This window comes from Nymphaea colorata, chromosome 7 (genome assembly GCF_008831285.2).
Source record: "Nymphaea colorata isolate Beijing-Zhang1983 chromosome 7, ASM883128v2, whole genome shotgun sequence".
Lineage (NCBI taxonomy): Eukaryota > Viridiplantae > Streptophyta > Magnoliopsida > Nymphaeales > Nymphaeaceae > Nymphaea > Nymphaea colorata.
In genome coordinates this window covers 17,581,925-17,608,648 of record NC_045144.1, presented here as the reverse complement: position 1 = coordinate 17,608,648, position 26,724 = coordinate 17,581,925, and the positions used below count along the sequence as shown (strand labels likewise).

The 26,724-nt window shown below is 40.0% G+C and overlaps 4 protein-coding genes and 1 non-coding gene across 8 annotated transcripts; 4 read left to right on the top strand and 1 right to left on the bottom strand.

The window, feature by feature from the left end:
- Positions 1–643: 643 nt before the first annotated feature.
- Positions 644–11,196, top strand: LOC116257176 (uncharacterized). Its single transcript, XM_031633789.2, has 9 exons — positions 644–907; positions 1,405–2,266; positions 2,382–2,537; positions 3,196–3,435; positions 3,828–3,972; positions 8,162–8,997; positions 9,510–9,665; positions 10,329–10,568; positions 10,971–11,196. The coding sequence occupies exons 2-9, from the start codon at positions 1,418–1,420 to the stop codon at positions 10,977–10,979; spliced, it is 2,631 nt and encodes an 876-aa protein (XP_031489649.1). The 5' UTR covers positions 644–907; positions 1,405–1,417; the 3' UTR covers positions 10,980–11,196.
- An 813-nt stretch (positions 11,197–12,009) lies between these two features.
- On the top strand, positions 12,010–12,083 carry TRNAN-GUU (transfer RNA asparagine (anticodon GUU)). Its single transcript has one exon. It is a non-coding gene; the product is annotated as a tRNA-Asn (tRNA).
- Positions 12,084–12,137: 54 nt separating this feature from the next.
- Positions 12,138–15,290, top strand: LOC116256993 (uncharacterized). 2 transcript variants are annotated; one of them, XM_031633562.2, is made up of 3 exons: positions 12,144–12,854; positions 13,596–13,769; positions 14,321–15,290. In XM_031633562.2, exons 1-3 carry the CDS (start codon positions 12,516–12,518, stop codon positions 15,020–15,022), a joined length of 1,215 nt encoding a protein of 404 aa, XP_031489422.1. In that variant the 5' UTR covers positions 12,144–12,515; the 3' UTR covers positions 15,023–15,290. The 2 variants fall into 2 exon arrangements, with proteins under 2 accessions (XP_031489423.1, XP_031489422.1); XM_031633563.2 differs by lacking the exon at positions 13,596–13,769 and having other exon boundaries at positions 12,138–12,854.
- Positions 15,291–16,093: 803 nt separating this feature from the next.
- On the top strand, positions 16,094–21,790 carry LOC116257544 (calcium-dependent mitochondrial ATP-magnesium/phosphate carrier protein 3-like). Of its 3 annotated transcripts, none has more exons than XM_031634394.2 (4): positions 16,094–17,573; positions 17,887–18,672; positions 19,758–19,848; positions 21,237–21,790. In XM_031634394.2, the coding sequence occupies exons 1-4, from the start codon at positions 17,156–17,158 to the stop codon at positions 21,427–21,429; spliced, it is 1,488 nt and encodes a 495-aa protein (XP_031490254.1). In that variant the 5' UTR covers positions 16,094–17,155; the 3' UTR covers positions 21,430–21,790. The 3 variants fall into 3 exon arrangements, with proteins under 3 accessions (XP_031490254.1, XP_031490256.1, XP_031490257.1); XM_031634396.2 differs by having other exon boundaries at positions 21,085–21,377; XM_031634397.2 differs by lacking the exon at positions 21,237–21,790 and adding an exon at positions 20,801–21,078.
- Positions 21,791–21,931: 141 nt separating this feature from the next.
- LOC116257543 (BTB/POZ domain-containing protein At1g03010-like) lies at positions 21,932–26,177 on the bottom strand. Its single transcript, XM_031634392.2, has 4 exons — positions 25,790–26,177; positions 24,918–24,984; positions 23,492–24,667; positions 21,932–23,032 (listed from the first exon to the last, which is right to left on the bottom strand). Exons 1-4 carry the CDS (start codon positions 25,861–25,863, stop codon positions 22,535–22,537), a joined length of 1,815 nt encoding a protein of 604 aa, XP_031490252.1. The 5' UTR covers positions 25,864–26,177; the 3' UTR covers positions 21,932–22,534.
- Between the last annotated feature and the right edge of the window lie 547 nt (positions 26,178–26,724).

The following is a 26,724-nucleotide window of genomic DNA, read 5'->3' as shown; positions in this document are numbered from 1 at the left end:
TGCTTTTCTCATGCCACATGCCCATGACCTTTTCTTCACTCGACACGGTTATTCCACAAGCACTTATTTAGATGTGACTTTATTTCTCGTATTATTGTACAATAACCAATCCAAACTCTTGGGGATGTAAAGGCCACGGTTGGTAGCACGTCATGTTTTTCTTGTACGATGCTATTGGAATTCCACTTCTACGGCGGAATTCCATGCATTCAAACGCCACACACAACTGTGAGAAAGACGATTTCACTGAAGTTTTTCTCCTTTTTATTTAAATTTTAAAAGGCATCTTCATTGTTTGAACTCTACACCACAATTCACATGTTTAGGAGGATGATTAATAGTATTTAGTAGTAATACTTCGGAGTATTTAGTGTTAATATTGAAACACTCAACATAATATTTTAATTGATGCTGGTAGAGCGAGAAGTTTTTGGCGCAGTTTTAAAAGGCAGGTAATTAATATGTGAATAAGTAAATGATTGTGAGCTATTAACATGTAAACGAACGCTTAAAGTGGGTTTACTTTCCGAATGCTATTTAGTATTTTACTACCGTATGATAGAACAATACGTAACATTCTAAGCTCATTAGTGACTGCCATTTCATAGACCGACTAAAATGAATAAACCGCTTGAAAAATTAAGGTACGCAAAATTTTGGTGATTGAAACACTGCAACGTATTAAATCGGAGACTTGCAGATGTCATCTCGACATCTCAAGGAACGTTCTGGAACGCTGGCTGGAAATTGGGACATGGCGGTGCAGCTGAGACTTGGGGAGTGCCCAGAAATTAACCCAGTGGATTGATACAAAGGTGCAGAGAGAATTCTAATTTCTTTCCTGATTTCTGTTCGTTTCTTCTTTATCCTGCCGGCTCTTGGTCTCTCGTTTGAGCAGTCGAAAGAGGTATGTGTCCCCCTTCTCCCTTCAAATATTTTAGCTTGCGATTTCTGATTTGAGTTTCCATTGTATTTGTTTGCTTGGATTCTGCTGGATTTGAACTTCATCCTTTTCTTTTATGGGAAAGAAGAGCTTATCCTGAGGGATGCCGAGATGGATTTTGGTCGTTCAAATTTTTGTTGCGTTCTTGTTTTTAATTGCGAGAAAAGTACTTTGAAGTGGGAGTTCACCGCCATGTGTTTACACTCTACGGTTGCCTCATTGGGAAACGTTTCCGAAGTAAACGTTTCGTTGGTTTTAATACTTTTACTTGACCAATCGCCTTGTTTGGTGGAAGGTCTGATCTCCCGTGGTATTTTTTTTGGAATTTTGCTTGATCTTGTGATGCGTTTCTTCAAATAAGATTTCAAATTACGCTTGGGTTCTTCGTGCGCCTGAATTTTGCAACATTGGCAAGTATGGTAGCTGAAGATTCTGATCTTTGGTTGGTCTCCTCACTGCAGCTCAAAATAGAGGATGTCGTCCGCTTGTGATCGGCGAACGCTGTTATCCTTTTCTTTTATACTTGCGTTTGCTCATTCTGCACTGGGTCTTACAGCAATCAACGATTTTTCATCAAGAGATCATGAAACCAATTGGAAATCTGCAACCTTCTTGTCACCCAAGTTTTCTCAGGGCCCTGGATCAGTACAGAACAAGTTCTACTTCGATATCGACTTCCCAAGAGGCCATATTGCTATTAAAGAATTCAATGCCGAGGTAGTTGATGAAGCAGGTAATTCGGTTCCTCTCCATGAAACTTACCTCCATCACTGGCTCTTGTTAAGATACTACGAGCCTGTTGGATCTTCTAGTGACAGGTCTAAGATCATAACGGCCAGGAATAGTGGAGTTTGCCAAAATCGTGTTCTTGGTCAGTACTTTGGCCTTGGATCCGAGACTCGGCGAACTGAAACTTATGTGCCAGGTCCTTACGGTATAGAAGTTGGAAATCCGGCTGAAATTCCTGATGGGTATGAGGAAAAATGGCTGTTGAATGTTCATGCTATCGATACAAGAGGAGTGGAGAACCGTCTGGGGTGTACAGAGTGCAGGTGTGATCTCTATAACGTAACGCAGGATGAGTATGGAAGTCCAATAGCCAAGGACTATGTGGGTGGCCTGTTTTGCTGCTACGATGAGACACAATGCAGGTTGACAAAAGGTTTTGAAATAGTTAAGAGGGGATTGTATTTGAAATACACTGTGAAGTGGGTGGACTGGGTTGAGGGTATTGTCCCTGTCAGGATTTACATATTTGATGTTACTGATACTGGAAAGAGGATAGTTAATAAAACAGATTCCCATGGTTTCGTAGGCTGCCAGGTACTTGCTATGCTTCTTCGCAGGTCACCTTTTGTTGATACAATCTAGTCTCTGGTTGAATAAGTCCTTGCAATACTTCTCTTTTTAAGTTATTTGGATCTCTGTCTGGTTGCAGGTAGAATACACTGTTGAACCGTGTGACAAAGTTGAAATGATCAATGGTTGCATAGATAGCAGAAAAGAAACCATGGTGATACCTCGTGGTGGAGATGTCATTTATGGTGTTGCACACCAGCATACAGGTGGGATTGGTTCTGCTCTATATGGTCAGGTAAGATTTCTGCCATTTGTTGTCCAAGAGTTTGCACTTGATATGGTATTCATGTCTAACTGCTTTGTATTGCTTTGTCTAAGTCTAATTTTTTTAGAAGTGATGTGTACCATATAAAAAATCTGCTTGGCATAGCTCAAATTTTACATATAGCAATGAGTCATTTCTTTCTTTCTGTACTCCTTTTGTTTCAGAATTCCGTGTCCTGTAAGCATTCAGCTGTGACTTATAATTTTGCATCTAATTGGCATGGTGTTGCTTGTTCATCATGTCGATTGAAATTCTTACAGCAAGTTGTTGAGCAACTTTTCATATCACTCATACATAAAATGGTGAATCCATTTACAAAAGGCTGAAATTGCAGGTTCTGGTTGGTGGTTTAAAGTTGAATCTAGTAATAATCATCTGTCATATCTCACAAATTTTTTTTTTCAGTCATATGGGTTCTATATGCTGATTGCTTTGTCTGTATCGATTTAGTCCAATATATGACAAAGCAATAACCATTGAATGCCTTTCTCAAATTTCCATGTTGCTGTATTTTGTTTTCTTGAATTCCCAAGAACAAGATTTAATACTAAGAGCTAAAACACCAAAAATACTATCCTGAACAAATTGGTTTTTTTATTATTTGTCAATCGTGATATGATTGTTGCAGGATGGCAGAGTCATATGCTCTTCATTGCCAATATACGGACATGGGAATGAAGCTGGCAATGAAGCTGGCTATATCGTTGGGATGACTACGTGCTATCCTCAGCCAGCATCTGTCAAAGTTTTGGATGGCGAGACCTTGACATTGGAGTCTAATTATAGCAGATCTGAAATTCATACGGGAGTCATGGGCTTATTCTACATCCTTGTGGCTGATCCGATAAATATTCCTGCACATTCTATTGTAAGCCCTCTATTCCTCTTGCTAATCTGTATAGATGAATTTCCAACGACACAGGGAGGTGCCAGGCACATTAGGAAGGTCTATAGAAGCTACAGGTTCAATCTTGAGTCATATTTTGACTACATCTACAATATCTGTGGCGGATTGTGCAAATATTGCCATAAGCAAGCAGTTGCGGCAGTTCTACCAGTTGCTACGGAAGCATTTTTCACAAGCCCTTGGTTGAGACGTGAAAGAATTAAAAGATGAGGACCTGGCATGGCCCCTGTAAATTGTGCCTCAATTACGAGGAAATTCCATTGTAAAAGGGATCATGTTAATCACATGCACATTTTCCTTAAGCATTGAAGTGTTCTTGCCCTTGCTGATTCCTTTTTGCTCTGTGTATGTAGGGAAATGAGATTGTACAGCCAACGCGCAAGTTGCCAACACATGTTGCAGTGTCATTATTTGCATGTGTAGCCATCATTCTTGCCGTAGGCACAGCCTATATTTTGAAGAAAGAGGATGTTGGAGGCTACCAAATACTAGTGATGTAAATTTAGTGCTGTAAGAAGTTAGTTCTACTGTTAGCTATAGCAGCTGTGTTCCTTTATACCACATCTTCTGCGTTTGTCACTACAGTATGGTTGTAAAGTCATGGTTTACTAGCACAGCTTGAAAATGCACACACCCACCTGGTGTCTAGAACTCTTGTTTATGTAAATCCATGGACCGGAAGCAGTTGTTAGTTACCTCATACGAATCAATAACACTAAGGTGCTATAGTCCAGAAAATATAGTTTTTTTATTGACGAAAAATGTTAATTACATTGGAACTGTCCCATAGATGCAGATGTTTGTTTCTTCGTAACAATATGTGAGCAGCGAAAAAAAAGTGTGCTCTATGTGAATTGTGTGTGGGTGCTGTCAACTTTCAAGTTGTCCAAGAGACAAATGAAGTGCTTGTGCTGCTTTATCTACCGCTGCTATTGATTGTCGAGTGCTTCAAGGAAGTTGGTAGGACTTTCGAAGGAGTTGAAGCAAAATTCAGCTGGTCGTTTCCCGATGATGGAACAAAATTCTACTGTTGTAGAGATAGTCTTATGAATGCATGGAGCAAAACTCACCGTCCGATGGTTATTTTAGTGTTTCCTGAAATTGCTGCACACCTGTTTTCGCTGCACATGCATGTCTCTAGACATTGTGTACAGGTATTGAAGGGCTAAGATCTTAGGTTCTAGGACTTGATTTCTAGCAAGGATATGAAATCCTATGTTTGAAAGATGCATGGATTGCACCATGGATTTATAAACCTGTCATCTTGAAAAGTCTTGGATCTCATCCATGAATTTGAGGCATAACAGCAATCTTAAAGCTATGGTTCGTAAGTCCACAGCTTGTTAGAACCATATATTTAAGGCGGGTGTCTTATCAAACCCACGCATGAAAATTAAGATCCAGGGTAATCAAACACCCTTTGGTGATTCTTCTCATGTGCTGCGAAAGGAGCGTGGACTGGGTGATCGTGCAATTTTCCTGCAGTTGGTTTTTAAGTTCTCATAACAGAAGTTTAGCATACTATTCCTTTCTGCGAAGCGGGAAAGATTTTTAAGCCATGTTTCGATGACGCTTACATCAAGTGAGAAACCTGGGTTTAGCAATCGAAAAAATTAACTAGCTTCGCGACACATGTACTGATGCCAAAATTGCATGTCGAATGCATGGTTTCATTTTCATCCAAACAGGTCCTTGGATCTTGCCAGTGAATTGGTTGGTGAATTGGTTTATAACTTCTTCTGAGAATGCATGGACGGTGCAGCCGTGCTTCTTATGCGGTCCTTACCAGGTTATTCACCATGTTTTTCCTTTTCTCTTGAATCACTGGGTATCTGAATCTCCCTTGCTACGTTGGTGCATATAGAAATACTGATCTCAAAGAGAGAGGAAGATTGTGATTGAAGACTCTATCATGGCAACTGAACATTTGTAAATTTTATTCTTCTTTTTTTTTTTAATTTTACAAAGTTATTACCGTAAAGTGAGCCTATTCGGCATGGTTTGTTTACTGCATGCGGTCATCGTCATCATCGGCGACAAACCGGTCCCGGTCCTCTCTCTTTTTCTTTCTCTCAATAATCCAAGATGAGCTGTAGTCGATCGACCGGCAGATCAAGCCAGAGGCAATGCGATCTTGTTCATGAACGGAGTCGTAGTCGTCGTCGCCGCCGTCGGTGAGATGCTTTTGACCGACTTTTTCTCGCGATGACGATCACGAGCACGCGGCCTCCCCGTTTTTCCTTCCGCCTAGTCATATTGAACACATTTCCTAATAAATGAAAGCTTCTTCCCGAAGTACACTCGAAGGCATCATAAATGATCGGTTCCTCCTTGTGTGTGAACGGTTTCCATTACTATTTGACTCAACAAATTGGATCCACGATGGTGAGGAAAGCACTTGGCACTCAAAAATCAAAATGTAGTTTTCTGTAGCTTTTTTTTTCCAAAAATTTAACTGTATATAAGAGTCGAAGAAATTAAAAGTATACAAGCAAAAAATTTGTGAAAGTGAATCTGATCCCTTGAATTTTATGAGAAAAGTAAAACCAATGATCTAAATTTTTTATGAAATTTGTTCTATACACAAGATTTTACATGATTTACTGTTAGATTTGTTAATAGCTGTCCAGAAAAAGGTTACCCAGCAGACTTCCACCTCTCTCTTCTGTACTGAAACTCGTAACTCTAATTTATGTGCCTTTATAATCTTATTCTTTTTCGGAAAACAATATCTAAGGTTTATACTAGAAAGATGTACGCTTTTTTTGTTTCAAATAGGACCCTTTTTTTTCAATTTTGAAAAAAAATCAGTCAACTATAGTAATTACCTGCCTACCAAACAAATTTTACGATCTTGTATTTTATTATTTTTTCACTCACGTTTAAAAATAAAATTTTTAAAAAATACTTGAAAATGCTACAAGAGAGTCTCTCTGATTTCTCTTTTTCTTTCTCTTCAAATAAATATAAATAAATTATATATATATATATATATATATATATAGTAAGTTTTTAATCGATAAGAAATAATATCTTTTTCAAATTGGCTGTTGAGAGAAAAAGGTATAAACTAATGCTAACTAGATAATGAAAATGCATTGTCACTTTTTTCTCCTTATTTTCATCTCAAGCTGAAAAAATAGTTATTGGGCACTTGGATGTTAAATAGACAAATAATAATCTCAGTTCTTGATCTTTTCCAAATATGCTGTTAGGGAAAAAATAAGAAAAAAAGTTGTGAACTAATGCTAGATGAAGAAAATGCCTCATCATCTTTTTCTCCTTATTTTTCTTTCAATCCACTTATTTGAAATAGATCAAGGACTGAAATAGCTTCTTATGCGGACATCTCCTTATATATTATTAAAACCTCTTTGAATTCATAAGAAAAAAGAAAAATATGGGGGATAAAAAAAAGAGGCAACAGAAACTCAATTGAGCCAATGAAATATTTGCAATGAACTTATAGAAAGATAGAAGACTTGCTTAAAAAAAAATGCATATTCTAATTCTAGGTCAAAAGGTGGAAATCTTGGGCTTTCTGGCATATGAAAATCCTTAGTTTGATTATCTTATTATGCTTTATTGTCTCATCGCTCACATCAAAGTTGCAGTAAGAACTTTATTTTTCTATAGTTTCCTAGCTTCCAATTAGTTTAGGAGGTGTTTGAATGACAGTCCAAAACGTGTGTAACTATTGCCAAACTGTACTTAAAGAGTATCAGACTTGTTATATGATTAATTTAAATTTAGACAGCACAACTGAACATGAAAAAAGTCAAATATGAACGTATTTCCCCTGACAAATAAACTCATTCTGCATGCTCGTATCATATTAATAAGATTTGGATGTGCAGTTAAAATTATATTAAAGGAAGGATATGAAACTTATTTTGGGTCAATTTCTTCGGCTGCAAGGGATGAAGGGGTCAAATATGATATGACAGTAACTGTCGTTTTTTGGCCGCATGACACTAGATGTCCACTGTTCTCCAATATATTCTCTTCTCACTTCTTCTAGGAGAGCCACAGATGCGAAGGGATCTCTCTCCTGTTCTTCTATGCCTTTCTACTTCTTCTCTGGGAGCAATTGGAGCTAGGTATTCATCTCTTGCCCAATAACATTATTTTTCAATTTGATTTCCAGATTATGTGAACTTGGAAAACGGTTTTTCTTGTCTTCTTTTGTATGTGTGAGAGCATATATATATATATATATATGTTATTTTACACTTGCTCTAACAACAGATGAAAGCTCAGTGATGATAAGTTAAAATTATTTCCAAAAGAGACATACATAACCCTAACAATCCTTCCATTATACATTTGTCAAGGGCATGATGTTTATATAAGTAACTTACATATTCTTATTTACTTTTCTGTAATACTTGCTTTATCTTAAATAAAACATTAAAGAAAAATTTAATCAGTTACTACTAAAATCACCACTTATTAGTTTTTTCAGTTTAAACTGAGATCCTACAAAAGTTTTGTCAAGAACCTTAAAAAGGTAAATCCCATTGTATGTCTAGGTTTCTTCAAGAAAATTTTGGATGTGCATGTTCCTTTTCATATAAAGGCATGAACAGAGAGCGTAAGGAAAATATTGTATTTTTGCGCTTATTTTAAGGAAGTTTACTTCATACCCATCGTTTGACAGTTTTATGAGATTTTTAATCTTCTACAGCTCAAGTTAAATTAACAATGTTGGTTTGCGCTTGGCGAACGCTGCTCTCATCGTTCTTGATGGTTGCACTTGCCCACGCTTCACAATCACCAAGAGGAGACCACGAAACCGATTGGAAGTCTGCAGCGTTCCTGTCACCAAAGTTCTCTTTGGGCCCTGGATCGGTGCAGAACAAATACTACCCCGATATCGACTTTCCGAGAGGCCATATCGCCATGAAACAAGTCAATGCTGAATTAGTGGATGAAGAAGGCAATCCGGTTCCTCTCTACGAAACTTACATCCATCACTGGCTCCTGTTGAGATACTATGAGCCTGTGGCTGTAGGTAGGAACCTGTCGAAGATCATAGTCGCCAGAAACAGTGGAGTTTGTCCAAATGCTCTTGATCAGTACTTTGGCCTTGGATCGGAGACTCGCCGGACGGAAACTCATGTGCCGGGACCTTATGGGATTGAAGTCGGAAATCCGGCCGAAATTCCTGATGGGTATAAGGAGAAATGGATGCTGAATGTTCATGCTATCGATACAAGAGGAGTCGAGAGCCGTTTGGGGTGTACAGAGTGCAGATGTGATCTTTATAACGTGACCAAGGGTGGGGATGGAACACCATTGCCCAAGCATTATCTGGGTGGCCTATCTTGTTGCTATGATGGGGCACAATGTAGGTTGAGAAAAGGTTTTGAGATGATCAATAGCAGGGGGTTGTACTTGAAGTACACTGTGAAATGGGTAGACTGGGATGTGAGCATTGTCCCTGTTAGAATTTACATACTTGATGTTACTGTTATTGGAACCAGGATAGTCAATAAAACAGTTATCCAGGGGAACTGCCAGGTACATAATTACCTCATGCTTGCTTCTCAGTTCATGTTTTCTTGATATTGTCTAATCGCCAGTTAAAATGGATCCCGCTGTCTTTCTGTCTTCTCTTTGCTCTTCATTTTCAATTCCAACTTACTTCAAAATTACTACGAACCTGGTTTCATTTTGATTTCCTTCTCGTCTATGAGAACGCCTTGCACACCTTTGCCGGAAACAAGTTTGTATAATACACTAATGACAATTGGATGTCTTCCGCATTACAAGTCATAACTTTCTGATGCATCCAATCATGCCTTTCTTCCCCAAATCATCACTTTCTAATGTTTCACTCCTGATTTCTAAACAATAATCGTATGATCACTTTGGAGGACAATCGGCATTGACTATCTGGATTAAGTCCACGAGATTGCAATTCAGAAGTTTCCTAATGCCCTCTTTTTGGGGGAAATGATGGTGCATGCTGAAATGAGTCCATATAATATTGCTCCGGTTTAAGTTGTAATTTGGACGCTACCTGGTTGCAGGTAGAATACGATGTTGATCCTTGTGAAAAAGGTGGCATCATCAATGATTGCATAGATAGCAAAAGAGCAACCATGGAGATACCTCATGGGGGAGATGTCATTTATGGAGTTGCACACCAGCATATAGGTGGGATGGGTTCTGTTCTATATGGTCAGGTAAGATACTCGATAACTTTGTTGTTCTAGAGCTTGCATTTTAGACGATATTCGTTCTTTTGCTTTATATAGACATGTCTTCTCATCTTAAATGTTGAGAAATGTTTTACGGATTTCAGTGCCTTTTATGAGAAGCCCTCGCTATGGTTCCACAACCATGAGCATCAACTGTGGCTTGTAGGTTCTAGTATAAAACAACATGGTATGCTTTTATTCTATGTGCCGACAGACAGAAGCTTTTACAACATAGATTTTATTGAATAATTTTTCATACACCATCCATAAAAACTACAATCTATCCTTCAAAGAAGGCTGAATTTGCAAGTGTTGAAGAAGAGGTTGGGGGTTTAAAGTTGAATATAGTAGCAATCATCCAGCAATAGTTCCTTTTTGTTGTTCAGTCACTTGGGGTTTTCATATTGATTGTTAAGACCCTTTATAGGGAGAAGAAAAAAAGGAAATCTAGTTACACAATTTCTTCTCTTCTGCACCAGCTTAGAACAACATAACAAGCATTAAATGCACTGCTACCATACTATACTCTCATATTCCCAGCAACGGGACTTAGTAGTTAATACTAAGAATTGGGTGATCAAGAATGCTTTCGGGGGAAAAATTAGTTTTATCTTAGTAATTTTTTAGTCTTGATATAATTTGATGCAGGACGGCAGAGTTATATGCTCTTCAAAGCCAATATACGGACATGGAAGGAAAGCCGGGGATGAAGCTGGCTACGTTGTCGGCATGATCACTTGCTATCCTCAACCAGGAAGTATCAAAGTCTGGGATGGGGAGACCTTGACACTGGAGTCCAATTACAGCAGTTCTGAACTTCACACAGGAGTCATGAGCTTATTCTACCTGCTTGTGGCAGAGCCAGCAAATGCCACTGCTCCTCGTGTTGTAAGTTCTTTATTTCTCCCGATTAATTTGAGTAAGTGAATTTCCTGCAATCCATGGAGACCCCACACTGAGAAGCTAGGAATTCTTAATAATTTCTGATGTTTCGGCCCCTCGGATTCAATTACCAACCATATTTTAACTGTAGCTAGGACTTATCTGTGGGCATCGTGCAAAGATTGTTACAAGCAGGCAGGTCTAGTAGCTGCTTCAAGAGGCAAGCTTACATGGGTCCTTGGTTAAAAAAACAGAAAGTGTGCAGATTAACATTCATATGTAGCTTATGCCTCCACTGTGCTGGAAGGCAAATTTCATCTGAGCGATTGTGTCAACCATGTGCGCATTCTTCTCTGAATATCACTGACATGCTCGTAGTGACTATATTCTTGCCTTCTGTGGGTGCAGGGAAATTAGATTAGGGAAAGAGGGCGGAGGAGGCTACCGACATTGACAACATAGGCTGGTTTTTTAGATTAAGGAAAGAAGATAATGCTGCTATTAGCATTAGCAGCTATGTTATTGTAACATATGTCGTGTTGATTAGTGGCATTCTATGAATTGATAATACTGTAGGTGCGCATGTTCTATACCTGTAATCATGAACTTCTAATGACCGATTTTACATCGAAACAGATGGCTGTTTGCATAGGGAAGCAGATAGCTTTGTTTCTTTGTAACTATAGTTAAGCAATAAAAGGTCTGGTTTCTGTGTGAAATATATGATTCTGCTATCAGCTTCAATTTGTCGAAGAGAAAAAAGAATAATAGCTTGTGTTTTATCTAAGTGGCTAAGGATGTGTAAGAGCTTCAAGAGCATTGAACGTGCCAGAGATTTGGAGTAAATTCAGTGGAGAAACGAGGCAAATCCCAATTTGATGAAAAACAATGACAGATTTGTCAGAAACGAGAAAAAACTACTTTCAGATGGTTGTTCTAACATTTTTTGAAATACACGCACATGTTGCTTAATGCTTGCTTATTTCGAAGCATTTTCTTGTTTGGTCGAATCAAGTATCACAAGTTTAGAACCGGTGATTCATGTCATTTGTTAGAAAGCTAAAGCTGGGTCTACCTTTCACAGGCAAGAGACAGCATGGACTTGTCATGTAGATCACTTTTTTGAACTGGGCATAAGTTCAAAACATATTATGCCTCCCTTCTCAATCAAATTTTACATATGGATGCTCTCCTGTGTAATGTGCGTCCAAGACAAAGCAAGGGACGTTCTCTTCTTGGACTTACTATAGAGCAAGCTCTAAAGTGACACAAATCTCATGAAAATATTTGACAGAGAAAATGTTGGTTTTTTTTACACTTATGACGTAGCTATTATGTTGCATATAAGAAAAGATGTCTTTGGTACTTTGAAAGGATCCTCACGCTGGTTAAGGACCGAAGGTGGGAACAGCCCTGATAAGAAACTTGTGCACAGAGGGACGTCGCTGCTGGAGTAGCTCAGTTGGTTAGAGCGTATGGCTGTTAACCATAAGGTCGAAGGTTCAAGCCCTTCCTCTAGCGTCGTCCCCCTATTAGTTCACATTTTACATTTTCTATCTCGCTCTCTTTCGTCTTCGACGAGACGTCAACTGTCATTCCCTGTGTCTTCCGTACTGTTTCAACAGTAACAGTACACAGATCGCACGGGAAAGGTGCTTTCCTTCGTTCAGAAGTAAAGCCACACAGGCTCCGAGACTCCTTCGTTCATAAGTAAATCCACACAGGCTCCGGTGAATCTCTGACGAAAGAAAGCCTGCTTTTGGCCTTTCTCTTGTTCTTTTCTGCTGTTGGGTTCTCTCTGCTTTTTTCTCGATCCGTCTGCCGGACTCACCCGAGCCTTCGAACGAAATACAAAAGAAGGCAGAAATGTGAAGGGGGAAGGAGAAAGGGGAAGTTCGTCCTCGCGTTTCTCACTTTCGTTCGTTATTTTTATCGACCTTTCCAGTGTTTCCTATGGCGTCTCGGAGCCCGGGGTCGACGCCGGGTTCCGTCCCAACCCCTGATGATGGCGGAAGAATGTACGAGAGGAGTCCAGGGGGAACAACTGGTTCGTGCGAGAATCCGTCTCCGGGGAGACCGAGAGGCGTGTGCTTCTCCTGCGGGAAGTCCGGCCACTGGTACCGGCAATGCACGGAGCGGGGGAGCCGGAACCTTAGGACGCCCGAATCGCCGACCGGAGACGGCTTGGTGGGGAAGAAGCTGTGCAGGTGTGGCGGTGGCCCCTGTTTGGTTCTCACTTCTCACACGTCGAAGAATCCGGGAAGAAAGTTCTACAAGTGCCCCGTTAAGACGGTGAGCTTTCGCTTTCCAGTTTCCCCTCCCTTTTCTCTCCATCCGCTCTTTTCCTTCTCTTCGGGCCCTGTTCGTTGGAAAGCCGGGACGCTCGGAAATGGATTCCGAACTCCGTGTTTTCTTAGTGCAGAGGGATGGGAATTACCTATTCCCTGCCAGTGTTGTTCTACCACAACCTTCGCAAGCTCGTGCCAGAGCTGTCTTACTCGTCCTTGTAACCATCGTCTCGAGCAGCAGTAGCAGTCCATCTCTTTAATGGAGATAGTAATGTCCTTAAATTAGAAAAAGATATTTATAGAATTATGGTGATGTTTGTGCTTGTAAGTGGGCATTTGTTTCTCTTTCTGATTCTCTGAACACCAAGAATATTTCCACTCTGAATCTGACACCAAATCCGGATGAAGTTAGGGGGTTTAATCCATATGACCAATTCTATGAATAGATCTTCTTTTAGTTCATATCCCACCTTCAAACTCACTCATAAAATCCACTGCATTGCATCCTTAGCGTGAAATTCAAAAATCAGCTTAACACTCTTCCCAGCTTTCCTCCTACCATTTTTGCTCATTGCTTACAAACTTGGGTTGTGTTTGGGAATGGAAAGTCCTGTGATTTTGTGATTCAATTGCATTCGACATTGGAACTTGGCGCAACGGTGAAGGTGGAAATCATAAGATACGTCTTGATTTGTTGTTTTTCATTGTCCGGACTTTTTTTTTTTTAATTGTTTGGTGGGAACAGCCTGGTATGAACTGCCAGTTATTCGAGTGGTGCGACTCACCGTCTCCATCGAGCGTTGCGATCGATTTTAGCCTTTATCCAATGTGCGCGTGTGGAGCTGGAAGAGCAAAACTGTCTTTGAAAAGGGATGGCCCTTATGCAGGGAAGCATTGCTTCATTTGCCCCATCAAGAAGGTGCATCTTCCTTTATTCAATTCCTAATCTTTCCGTTTCCTGGTTTTCTTCTTATGAATCAATGTTGAAATTCATTAGTGTGAATGACAAGAATCTCAAGTTTATATCTTTTCCATAACCACTGGAATCAAGTTATGTATCATGTCACATGCACTTGAGAGCGTTTACCTCATTCCACAAAAAAGGTTGGTGCAGCTGTTATAAGAAAAGAATTGGTCGTGGCAGACAGTTCCGTGCACTCTGGCATACCATCAATCATTTCCTCAAGCGGGTATCTTGAGCTACCCATGAATTAATTATTCTATTAGAATGAGATTCATGGGCTTAATTTTGAAATTTGATAAGATTTACCTTGTTTTTTTATGCTTGATGATGAAGTGGTATATTAAGAGAAAACTTGGAAAAATAAACTTCTAAAATACGCTGTCATTGTTTTTATTCTTGTAAATGCTCTTCTAGATTGAGTGAGCTTGAACTGATTCGCTTTTGTTTTCAATTACCACGGAAAGGAAAACAGTTTTCCTGAACTGTAAACTCCTGTACAATAACAGGGTCAAGGAGCATGCAATTTCTTGCAGTTGGATGATCAGCCTATGAAGGATAAGAAAATATCAGATGCCCCTGGAGATTCTAACAGAGTGGTTGAGATTGGGGATGCTTTACCATATGGCAGGGAAAGCAACAAGTACAATGGTGAGACTCTTACCCATGGAGATTCTAACGTGGTAGTTGGGACTGGTGATGCTTTACCATATGGCGAGGAAAGCGAGGAGTACAATGGTGAGGCTCTTATCCATGGAGATTCTAACGAAGAAGTTGGCACTGGTAATGCTTTACCTTATGGTAAGGAAAACGACGAGTACAATGGTGAGACTCCGCTGATCCATGGAGATTCTTGCATAGGAGTTGGGACTGGTGAGACTCTGCTGCTTCGTGGAGATTCTAGCTTAGTGGTTGGGACTGGTGATGCTTTACCTTATGGCAAGAAAAGCAACGAGTACAATGGTGAGACCCTGCTGATCCATGGTTCAGATAGAGATGAATCGTCGCAGGCTTTTCCAAGTGTCTGTCCTCAACCGGCCGCTGGAACGGCATGTGGGGAAGAAAGTGAGAGGCCTAGGACGATGGTGCCGCGGAAGCTCAATTTCGAAGATTCTGCATCTGCTCTTAATCCTCCAAAGAGTAAGCCCGGCAACTGTTACAAGTGCGGAAGGCCCGGCTATTGGGTGATCGACTGCCTTTCACATAACTGATCTGTGTCTGTGGTTGGTGCTAAGAGACCCAGAAGAGAATGGCCATGAAAATAGCTATCTAGACTAGAAAGCTTTTGTCTTTTTTTATATATACGCTTGAGTACGTTGTGAGGAGACCTTGTCCGTGTGAGAACTATTATAGATGGTGACATTGCTGTATTATGAAGTCATGTCTTGTTAACATTTCTAAATGTGATGCATGGCCTTGAAGGAAACATACATGGTCGAGGCCCCTAGCTAGTTGCATAAAAAAAGTGTGTTCTTAGTATGATTCATGTGGGTGTTATATGTTTTCATAAGTTATGAAGCACGACACCTAAGTTTTAGTAAAAAAAAAGTTTGTATTTTTAAAAGTTTTCAAGTTGCTATGTATAAAAATTTTGTTCTTTAACTTAAGCTGCTTTCACATTCACATGTCAAGGATGGAACATGAAAAGAGATGAGAAAAGCAAATTGAGGTCTGCACTGCATGAGAATAAAGTGCAAAGAAACTTTTTAAAGTAACCAAGAATGTTGAGGAAGCGTACGACTCTATTCTTTGGGATTAGGCACAAAAAGTGGTTTTAGATAGAAAATTTATTGAAATAATCAGGGGCCCAGTTCTTGGATTAGGTAGAAAAGACCTTATTAGCGTCAACTTTGATGGCCGCCATTCTTCTAATCTATATTGGTTTCGAAGTAAGCTCTAAACCCCTAAAGCTAAGTAGAGAATGAGCCATGTTAAGAGATTAGGAGTGAACCTAACAAAAGGAAAACTTTCAATTTATCCGGCCTACTTTTTTGGTGTAATTTTAAACTATAAAGCTACCATTTTGTGTTTTAGAGTTCGGTGGAAGTTCGTTTACTCAAAGTTTATTTGACATTTTAAATATAAAGTGTGGGTTTTACTGAAAATCTAAAAAAATAGCCTTTTCTTTCCAAATTGTAAGTTAGACAGAGGGAAAGCGATTTAAAAAATGGCACGAATATGAAATAAATGAGGAATTGTGGTGGGAGAGAAGAAAATGGCGTGCTAATGGCTTGCAGCACTTGTTCGATTATTATTGGTTAGTTCCCATCGCTTTAGGGAAGACGACCAAGACTTTCTTTTCTCTCTCTCCCTTCCTCGCGGGAAGTGGCGGGAACCGAGAGATTCGCAGCCGGGAAGTCGGAGGGAGCGCCTGAGCGGTGGACTGTTTAACGCCATTTTCCGGCCGCGTTTTAGCTCGATGTGGATCCTCATACATTGGAATTTCGGATAGGATTGCGGCCCTCTAGAGTCCCCGTTCCGGTGGATTTGATGTTTGTCGGCGAAAATTCCGATAACTTTGTTTCGGATTTCTGTCGTTTTTACGTCGGAGAGTATTTCGGCGGAGATAGCTCCTCTTTCCCTCTCTCTCTCTCTCTCGCTCTGTGAACACGTTTTCTCTGCGTCCTTGGCTTTCCGATAGACGATCTTAGTAGCTTCTCTTCCTTCGTCCTCGTTCGGGGCACTCCCGCTCGAGAAGTCGCACGGAATCGTGATATTCTCAACTGGGAATCCTGACCGGTGAGTTGGCCTCGTTTCCCCCCTGCGTCCTAGCTCGATGTGCACTCACAAGTTCGTTGGACTCGTAGACCGGATTTCGGCCTACTGGAGGCCACTTTCCGGCGGATTTGATGCTTTTCGGCAAATATTCTGAGAATCTCGTGCTGCATTTCTGTTGTTTTACAGTTAGAGAGTAATTCGGCAGAGATCGCTCCTCTCTCCGTCTGATTGTTGACTTCCTGGTTGATTCCATAAGAAAGGTTCATGAGAATCGGCCTATATATTTCTTGTTCCTGCAGCGTGTGTTAGTTCCTTTTCCGGGTTGTGGGTTCGTAGCTGGTGTTGTCTCCGCCAATCCAAGATACAGCCATATAGGATCGTCGATTGTTGATTGCCGGTTCCCGTTTATCTGGTCCGTGTCCTCTTACTTCCTGGGTTGATCCTTCTTCTCTTTTATATGAGATGTTATGCTAGATTACCGAGCGCTGGGTGATTTAGTGAATTGAGTTGTTCCACTGATGCCGACTAGGGTGACGGCGAGATTTTTGGGCAGAATGCCTTTCGCCTTGCGGGCTGTTGAGCATGGTGAGCTCTAAGAAACGGACAAGAAGCCAGTTTTGGATATTATGCCCCCACCCATGGAATCCAGCACCGAGGGGAAGCCAGAATCCTCAAGTCGGGGACAGAATTCTGGTCAGGTCACCATGGAGCACGTGCTTTTGGCACTGGGCGAGACGGCGGAAGAGAGGGAGCTGAGAATTCGTAGTCTTTTCAACTTCTTTGATGCATCGAATGACGGATACCTTGACTACTTAGAAATAGAGTCAGGCCTTCGGGCGCTTCAGATACCTGCGGAGTATAAGTATGCGAGGGATCTCTTGCAGGTGTGTGATGCCAATAGCGATGGTCGTGTCGACTACCACGAATTTAAGCGCTACATGGACGACAAGGAACTCGAACTTTACTGCATTTTTCAAGCCATTGATGTTGAGCACAGTGGCTGCATTTTGCCGGAAGAGCTTTGGGATGCTCTTGTTGCAGTAGGTATGCTTCAGCGCAACTGCTAGAATTACTTCAGATTGCTTGTATCTACCTCTTATTCTTGTGTCGCAACGTCTGTTGAATTAGTTCAATGATTGTGTTCCATCAGTTCGAATGTCACAGACCACCATGCTATTCTATTTGGTCTCAACTATCTGGACATGTAACCTTTTCAGGAACTGTTATTCAGGATGCCAATATCGAGAGAATGTCTTTTGGAAGTCCGTCTATTTTTGTAATACTTATGATGCTTTAGGTTGGTGCATTCACATTTTATTTGCTTCATATTAATCTTTCTCCGGTATGCGTTTTTCAGGAATTGAAATTGATGATGAGGAACTAGCCAGATTCATGGAGCATGTAGATAAGGACAATAATGGCATAATTACTTTCGAAGAGTGGAGGGATTTCCTTTTCCTTTATCCTCATGAGGCAACAATTGAGAACATCTATCAGTATTGGGAAAAAGTTTGTCATGTGGATATTGGAGAACAGGCAGTCATTCCTGAAGGGATTAGTAAGGGCGTACTTGCAAGCAAATATTTGATAGCAGGGGCAGTAGCTGGCGCAGCTTCTCGAACTGCAACTGCGCCTCTGGATCGCTTAAAGGTGGTATTGCAAGTACAAGCTGCACGTGCACATATTGTGCCAGCGATAAAACAGATATGGAAAGATGGGCGATTTGGGGGATTTTTTCGAGGAAATGGAATTAATGTGGTTAAGGTAGCACCTGAAAGCGCCATAAAATTCTATACTTACGAAATGCTGAAGAAATTTATTGTCGATGAAAAGGGGGGCACTAAAGCTGATATAGGTACTTCTGGGAGACTTTTTGCTGGTGGAGTTGCTGGTGCAGTTGCACAGACTGCAGTGTATCCGATGGATCTTGTAAAAACACGACTGCAGACTTATGCTTGTGAAGGTGGGACAGTCCCAAAATTGGGAGCATTGGCGAAAGACATATGGGTTCAGGAAGGACCACGTGCGTTCTACAGGGGCCTTTTTCCATCCCTTCTCGGGATCATCCCTTATGCAGGCATTGATCTGGCTGCATATGAGACCTTAAAAGATATGTCAAGAACTTACATTTTGCATGATAACGGTGAGTAATAGTCTTGAATCATCTCCAGAAATCCCCAGTTCATTTAATGGAGAAGGCTTATGATCCTTCCGTCAGCATTAATATGCGTGTGTACACGAGGGACGGCGGGTGTACTGTGTGTTACCCTCCTGTCTGCTTGTGTTGACCCTGCACTACTCCCTGGTTACCAATGTTAGGGACGTCAGTTCTCGGAGATTTCAATAGTGTTTTGAAGCAGCTTGTGTCTTTCTGGATCTAACAGGCGTAACTTTACTTTTCAAATATTTGGCGTATCATCACCATTTTGTTCCATCTGATTCGCAGTTACTTGGTTGACGTTCAGGGGCACAATGCTTTTAATGGTGATATCGTGCGATGTTTATGGCATAAGATAGTATGTCCATTATGTAAAGCATACTGTATGTGTTTGTGATAGATAGTGCTCTTTTATGAGCCTTCCTGCACTTAAGTTGGCAAAGTATCCATCTTGTTTTCTCCTAGTCATTTCCTTATAGCAAGTATTCAAATAAGATTATATTTGCTTAGTGTTTTATACCTGGGACTTATTATTCAAGAATGGGAAGTACGGTTGTTCTTCTGAGTTACTTTTTTTTTCTTTAACTCGACTTAAATAACATCTGCGAACATATCATTATTCGACATTCTATCAAGAATCAATCTTTCTTTTAGTTGCTGAATCTCTGTTTGATTGATCAATGTGTGATATAAGATGCATTACACATTTACACGGACGATCACACATCTGTGCATCTTAACAAGAAACACTACTTATTTTGATTTTTTTTCCTTAAATTGACTTAACTATATAAAAAATACTAATATTTTCCAAACTTCAATTGCAAAGATGCATTAGACACGCACACCCAGAGTCATCATGTGGAAAGTTGTCATTCACTTGATGAGGCATACTATTGCCCATGTGCATAGACCATCACATGCCAGTGCATCTGAATAAGAAGTATTCCTTAATTGTTCTCTCAGAAGGTTCTTATATTGAGAATAAGGAAATATTTGAACTTCTTTTTCTGTAGTTTTCTTATCTTCTTTATGTTCTGAAAAATTTTTATCCGAACTTTTCGCTGTAGAGCCTGGTCCACTTGTACAACTCGGCTGTGGAACAATGTCAGGAGCTCTTGGAGCAACATGTGTATATCCGCTGCAGGTTGTTAGGACAAGGTACAGTGGATTTATGTTTTTTTGTTTTAATAGGAAACTCTGGGATCAAGCCCCTGATTTATTATCTATGCAAGAAGATCAACTACTTATTCTAGTGTACAATGTACGACCATTTAGCTCTATAGCAAAGCTGCTTGCACCAAGCAGCTCCGAGGTAATTGTACAGTCCTTTATTGTTCCAGAAATCTTGCTTGTAGGACAACAGTCACTGGTCATCCTGTCATCGATAGGAATCAGCAACAGTGTGCAAACCTCTAATGCTGGTTAGAGGTTGGAAAATGAAGCGGCTGAAAGGCAAAATGGATGTTGGTAAACCAACAGTGAAGAGATAGCACCCCTTTAGGCTCTATGCCAGGAGCTTCAATGATGACTAGAAACATATGTACCCTTTCAAAGTTAACTCTGTCAGACTGACGGAGGATACATCCTACATGTACAGGGACCAAGTAGTCATTCCACATCATAGGCAACTCTACCTTCAAAACTATTAAAGGCGGTTCCTCAAACAGAAAGCAACTCTTTAGCTTTTACACAGTTGTGTTTGTTAAATCCTATACGAACTTGGAAACTTTAGTCTTTATGGTCCATGGATCTGATTTGATCTATCTATGTCATCTATATTTGCCAATCTCTCTTCATTCCTTTTTGTGCAAAATTATTTAAACAAGCTGGCACCTCGTAAAAGTTGTTATGACTTATGACCCTAAATCACCAACTGTGTCCATGTAATGTACTTATCTAAGTGGTGTGTTTCATCGTTGAACTTATTACCTTTAAATACTGATGTGTGCTGTTTCTTTTGAAGTACGAGCTACAATTTTCTGCAGAATATGCATCTATGAATACTTTATCTTCATGTAATCGTGACAGCTTCTTTATTTATAACACGGATGCCATGATCATCCTGGTAAAAGTCTCCCAATAGCATTTACCCTCTTTATTGTTGCTGCAGCCTACAACAGTGAAATACCGTCATGTCCAAAACTGGTTTGGCCTTCACCACCATGTAGCTCCCCACTTTCACCTTCTACCCATGTGGGACTTCACCTACTGCCAGTGTTGATCTCCACCATGCTATATGTCGAAGTCTAACGCTCTCAAGTTTATTGTCACTTGACCAATGCCCATATGAAGGATTGCATAGAAAGGACAAGAAACTGGGGTTCATTGACGTTTGAATAATAACTTGTTTCCTGTATTATCTTTCTTGTAACTTGAGCCATCATGTTCTACAAGGTGGTCATGCAAGAAGGAAACTCCTGGCACAGTAAAGTCCAGAATATGCGATGTCAACAAATTCTATACTGGTTCATACTCAAGATTGTCTACTTATGCCTTCAAGTGAGGCCTAGGCAGCACCGTTTTTGCTAATATTTGCACTTGTACAGAATGCAAGCACAACGTTCTACTGCAACTGCTGGTTATGAGAGGATGTCTGATGTGTTTTGGAGGACAATAAAGGATGAAGGTTTTTTGGGGTTGTACAAAGGGTTGATCCCTAGCTTACTCAAAGTGATGCCAGCTGCTAGCATAACATATCTTGTTTATGAAATGATGAAGAAGAACCTTTCTCTTGATTAATTCATTAAGGTGATTCTTTGGTTTGCTGGAAGGAGTAATTATTCATAGCTAACTTCTGGATTGATGACATTAGGTAATGATTGTTACATTGATGATGATGATGAGATGATGATGATGATGATGTTTATGACATGGACTTTTAAGTTCTAACTTCTTAGAACATGATAACCGTCTTCTTGCTTTAGGCTGTCAAGCATGTCTTGAAGGAGCTCCTCTCAGCTTGAAGAGCTGCACAACCAATCTTTGAACTTGTAAAAATTGTAATATCTGCTTCAATTTTGGGGTTATTCATCAAGTAAATGTTGATTGATTTGCACATTTCTCAGATTTCATTATTTATGGTACAGCATATCTTGGTTCTTATTCTGCCCAATTAATTTCATTTGCTTTCTAAATTCTATGTATGACTTCATGGAAGAGTATGGAAATTTGGAGATGTTTGTCCTTACGTATGTTCAGACCAACATTTAGTTGCCAAAAAAAGCTGCTTTAATCACTGGGTTCAAAAGTTGGAGTCTGATATTGTTTGGCAATCTGAAATTCAGCTTTCAGTGAACCTGATATTGCATCATGGACAAATGTAAGTTTCTTTTCTTTGGCCTTACAGGCACAGCATCCTATCCTAACCTTTTCATCTTCACTTAGAGTAGATGTTTGACTAACCTGTTCATGCACAATAGTGCCAAAAACATATGAAATACATGAATTTTTGCTTATCTTTAAAATTTTAGCTGTTTGACTATCTATGTTCAGTAACTTTTTGCTGTGAATACAAAGTGCTTGGAAAAGTTAAATTGCTACATATATTCAATAAATTTTATTAGCACAAACTTTTACTTTATTGACTTTTTCAGAGTCTGATTATGATAACAAAGTAAGAAGATGCATAACCTTCTTAAAATTAATACCAGTGGCTATATGTATTGACATCAGCATTTAGAAATTCGGATTCAAGTGAACTGTTAATATAGAAGTTTATTAGACACTTATGCACTCAAAATAAAATCTCAGATCAATCTTTCATTCCAAATCCATTTTATTGTTTCTTGGTACATTGGTAACTTCAAAGTTCAAACATTTGTGAAGACTGGATAAACAATTCAATTCAGAATGGGAAAAGCGTTCGGCTTGTTCTGTTATCCTGTCTTCCTTTTGCCCGGAAAAGGCTGTTTAGCTTACTAAATTTTTTTGTTAAAGAGGCAAATACATTTTCTGGGTTTTGTCGGACAAGAGCATTTTTCATGGAGATATGGTCTCTCTCCAGCTCTGATATTCGTGCCCTCATTCTGCTTAGCTCAAGCTTAAGTTCCCTGTTTTCTCTTCTTACGGATGCATAGCTATCTCTTGGAGAGTTTACAGCACTTGTCCCTATAATGTTGGATATGTGGAGCCTTTCAAAATGACTTGATCCGATGCATGAATCACGATCCTCCTCAATTGATTTTCGTAACCTCATTTGCTCATGGTGCAGAATTTGAATTGCCATTTGCATTGGTAGTCGTTCATTCTGTGCTGCATGGGTAGATGCTTCACGAGACAACTTCTTGCAGTCTATGATTTTGGAAAGTCTGTATCTTTCAGACTCTTTAATGCTATGGTGCACCTGCAGGCATTTAGATCAAGTGTGGTAGATCTCATTAAGAGTCTAGGGAAAAACTTTTGAAATAGTTTGGAAATCCTTGTGAATGAAATAAAATAAAATAAAATTGGTTGCATATATTGAACTTGTAAGTAACATAAAAAATGTTTTGACTTTGTTACATTAATATCATAATTGTAATGACATTTTGAAAATTCCATGCTTTTTATGCATTAAATTGCCAATATTTACAATTCAGTCATATTTGTGCTGTTGATTTTCTTTGCTGCTAATATCCATTTTGACTGCTATGTCGCATGGAAGATAATGGTGAGGCAGCTGTGTTGCTGAAGTATCTTATGTGGCTTGTATATGGTAGTGGAGCCAAAATAGGTCTCCTTGTGGCATAAGTTCAAGGTGAAAAGGATAATGCAGCTTAGCATCAAAATCATTCACATGCTTGAAGTAGATTAGGTGAAATACCTTCAGAAAGATGTCGATTGCCCGATAGAGTCCATCATGTAATGTTCGTGCATGGCTTGGCAGGAGTTCAACTAGTGCTAAGAATTTTGAGCAAGAAAGACTTGGATCTCCTGCGACCTCTGTGAGATAGTCATCCATCAGCCTTGATACTTTCGTCATGGTGCTGTGCTCTAAATCCATGATGCTGTCAGATTCATCGTACAGTCTGTTGTTTTCCTTGCCTTCCTCATTCAAATTGAGGAAAATTGTGAAGATCCTTTGAGCTACATCTGTGTCAAATCGTGGCAACTTATTGTTGTCAAGATTTGCAGGTATGAGTATGTCATCAAGTACTGCATGGTGCAGTTGCATCCCCATTCTTTTTTCTAATTGCATCCTAGATGGAGAAATTGCATCCACTATTAGACATGTCTTTAGCAATCCTGACAGGAAACCTAGAGGAATGATGTTGGTCTTTGAAGCAGCAGGAAGCAAACCCACAATGGCTTCAAACAGGTTTTTCTGTTTCTGTAGTTCTGCCTCACTGAGCCTGTCTTTACTGCTAAAGGAGGTTCTGATGGAAAAAAGAGAGTTGTGTGCATAGTGCATTATGATTTTGTTGATTGTATCTTGCTTTAGCCCTTTAGACTTCAATGTGCTTAGAAGTCTTTGAAAGATAGATATGCTAAGTCCTGTGAGGCCCTTTGCCCACCACTCTGATTTGTTGGTAGAAACGGTCAACTGCTTCTCGTTCATTTTCTTGATTGAGCTGTTTCTTTCCAGTTTCAACAATCCTGAGCTTAGCTCTTCTTTACATGCTTTTGAAGCAATGCTAGTTATGCATCTGCTTATTAGTTTAACGTCGTCTGCGGCTGGTAGCAGATACTCGCATTGACGGAGAACGGTGATAGAGTTTTGTATGTTTGTGACCACAACCTCCGTGATGTACCTCTCAGTTCTTGAGTCCAGATTATCTTTCCCAATCTCTTCTGTCATCTCTAGGTAAGTCGCTGCACATTTGAGCATGGCCACATTAGATGCGGTGATCTCTATGCTTACTCCATAGCAGAATTTTGCTGCTAGTTCAAATGCATCTGCTCCACCAGGGATATCTGAGAGATCTATCCGTGACACTTTTGGTTCCTTTTGCTGGGTAAGGGCTTTACGAATCCGACCACTTTGAGATGCAAGTGGAAACTGTAGGTGGATATATTAATGTTAATATTTTGCAAAATAACATGCCAATATTAGTTCAAATTTTTTTTAATGGAAATGTGGAAGAATTTTAGACCGCAGGGCTAGGGCCTTATTCTGCCTTGACATAACAAGCGGGCAGAGTCAATGTAAAGGTAACCTAAGGCCGGCCCGTTGTCCATTCTGTTCTGAGGTCTACACTTGTACTAGTTTTCAAGCAAGTTGCATATAAATGTGGATCAGGATTTTTCACCTTGTGTAGATTGAAGCTTCTTGCTCCTACATCCACCGCAAGATCACTTGGAACATCCGTTATGAGCCTGCTTACATGGAAAACAGCATAAAATCATAGCTATACCTGAGTACCTAACCTGCATTTGACCGATAATTGTTTGCCAGAGCATCGGGATCAACAGTGAAGATGAATTACTTTTTTTTATTGTGAAGGCAATGGGAGGACGCAGATGCTAAGTTTATCAAGGAATTCAAAGTACCTATATCTGTAGCGCTGCAACAAACATGGGATTCTTATCTGCTTATGCTTACCAAACAGAAAGCTACTCATTTACCATTGTTTTCAATGGCACCTGCCAAGATTGCTAGAATAAGGTAATTAGATTAGTTCTTCTAGCTCAGTCCTTGTTTTGGAAATTCTTATCCCTTGCTGCTTACCCATCTGAACTGAACTCTAGTGATAAAGGGCCGAGTCTGGTGCTGTCTGTTTTCCAGTTTTCCCAACGGTGATTGTTATGTGAGTGAAAGGATTCAGGTACTGATCAGCTTAAGAAACTCAACAAGAAATGACTTAGATCATGTAACCTGGTCATACTTCTGGACAAAATAGTGAACTTGCAATATACTGATGGAGTTTTGCCTATAACTCAACCGACTTAGCTCTAACTATAACTGAAAAAAATTGGCCACCCTCATCCATTCACATCCCAAACCTGTAGTCATACGATATGAATGGTGTCAGGAAGCTGACCTGGGCTAACTCTGGCTTGGAACAGCCTTTTATTTTCTAATTTCTCCATAAGAACAAAGAAAGAACCTGCAGCAATCCAAGTGCCAGAAAACAAAAGGTGCTCTTTCTCACATGAAAACGAAAGAACTTGGAAAGCTTACCACTGGCTTGTGTGTTTCAACGCATGACCGGATTGAGGCGATCGCTTTAGTGCAGTTACAGTGATGGCGCCCATGCTGTTGCTTTGCCTGTGGACTTAAGATGTATAATGTCATCAATATCACCTGTCTGAAGCTCTCCAGGCCACCAAGGTATGAATTTATATGTACTTGGGAAAAAAGTTCTGATTGATTAACTACATTGATTATTCAGTGACAGCAGAATAGGTTGTTATTCCCTGTTAACTTTATCATCATATATTCTCTTGGACCCCGCTTTATAAAACTAAACTGACTGAATGCTTCCAGGAATTGAATCTGGTGTCAGACTTCCTAAACCATATCCTTGTCCGGTCCATTCATTTACGGGACCTGTCGTTTGTTGTTAGATCTGGATATTAGAGTGGTTTGAACCGGGTATATGCAAACTGCTCGCATCATTAGACGGGTCCCAATGTCATCAAGCAGGCTGCGCCATATCCAGCCTGTGTTTGCAGTTCTGGTTCCAGGCTCAGGCGAGTGATCTAGAGTATCAATTAATTAAAGCAGACTTAGTAGTTTAGTGGTTTGCGGTATCTTAAAGCGAATGATTAGGTTGTAGGCCACTAAGTGCATCTGATTTATCTAAAGTAGTGGCTCAAAGGTCTAATAGTTTAAGATTGACAGCCAAAAGGGTCTCACTTTAGTCACAAGACCAGTGGGGGAAATCATGGAAGCGATGCAAACAAGCCCCATGTTTATTTGCTGTCATGTTTCTCTTTATGTTTGGCTTTTTGATGACGATCATTTTGTCATAAGGTAAGGGACAAACTCTTCTTTTTCATCTCAGCCTGGCCCCTCACGCCTTGAGTGCATCTTAATTTTTGGCAGCCTCTCTCTCCCTCTCATGAAATCGGTAACAATATACAGGAACTTGTTGGATGTATTATCTTTTCTTT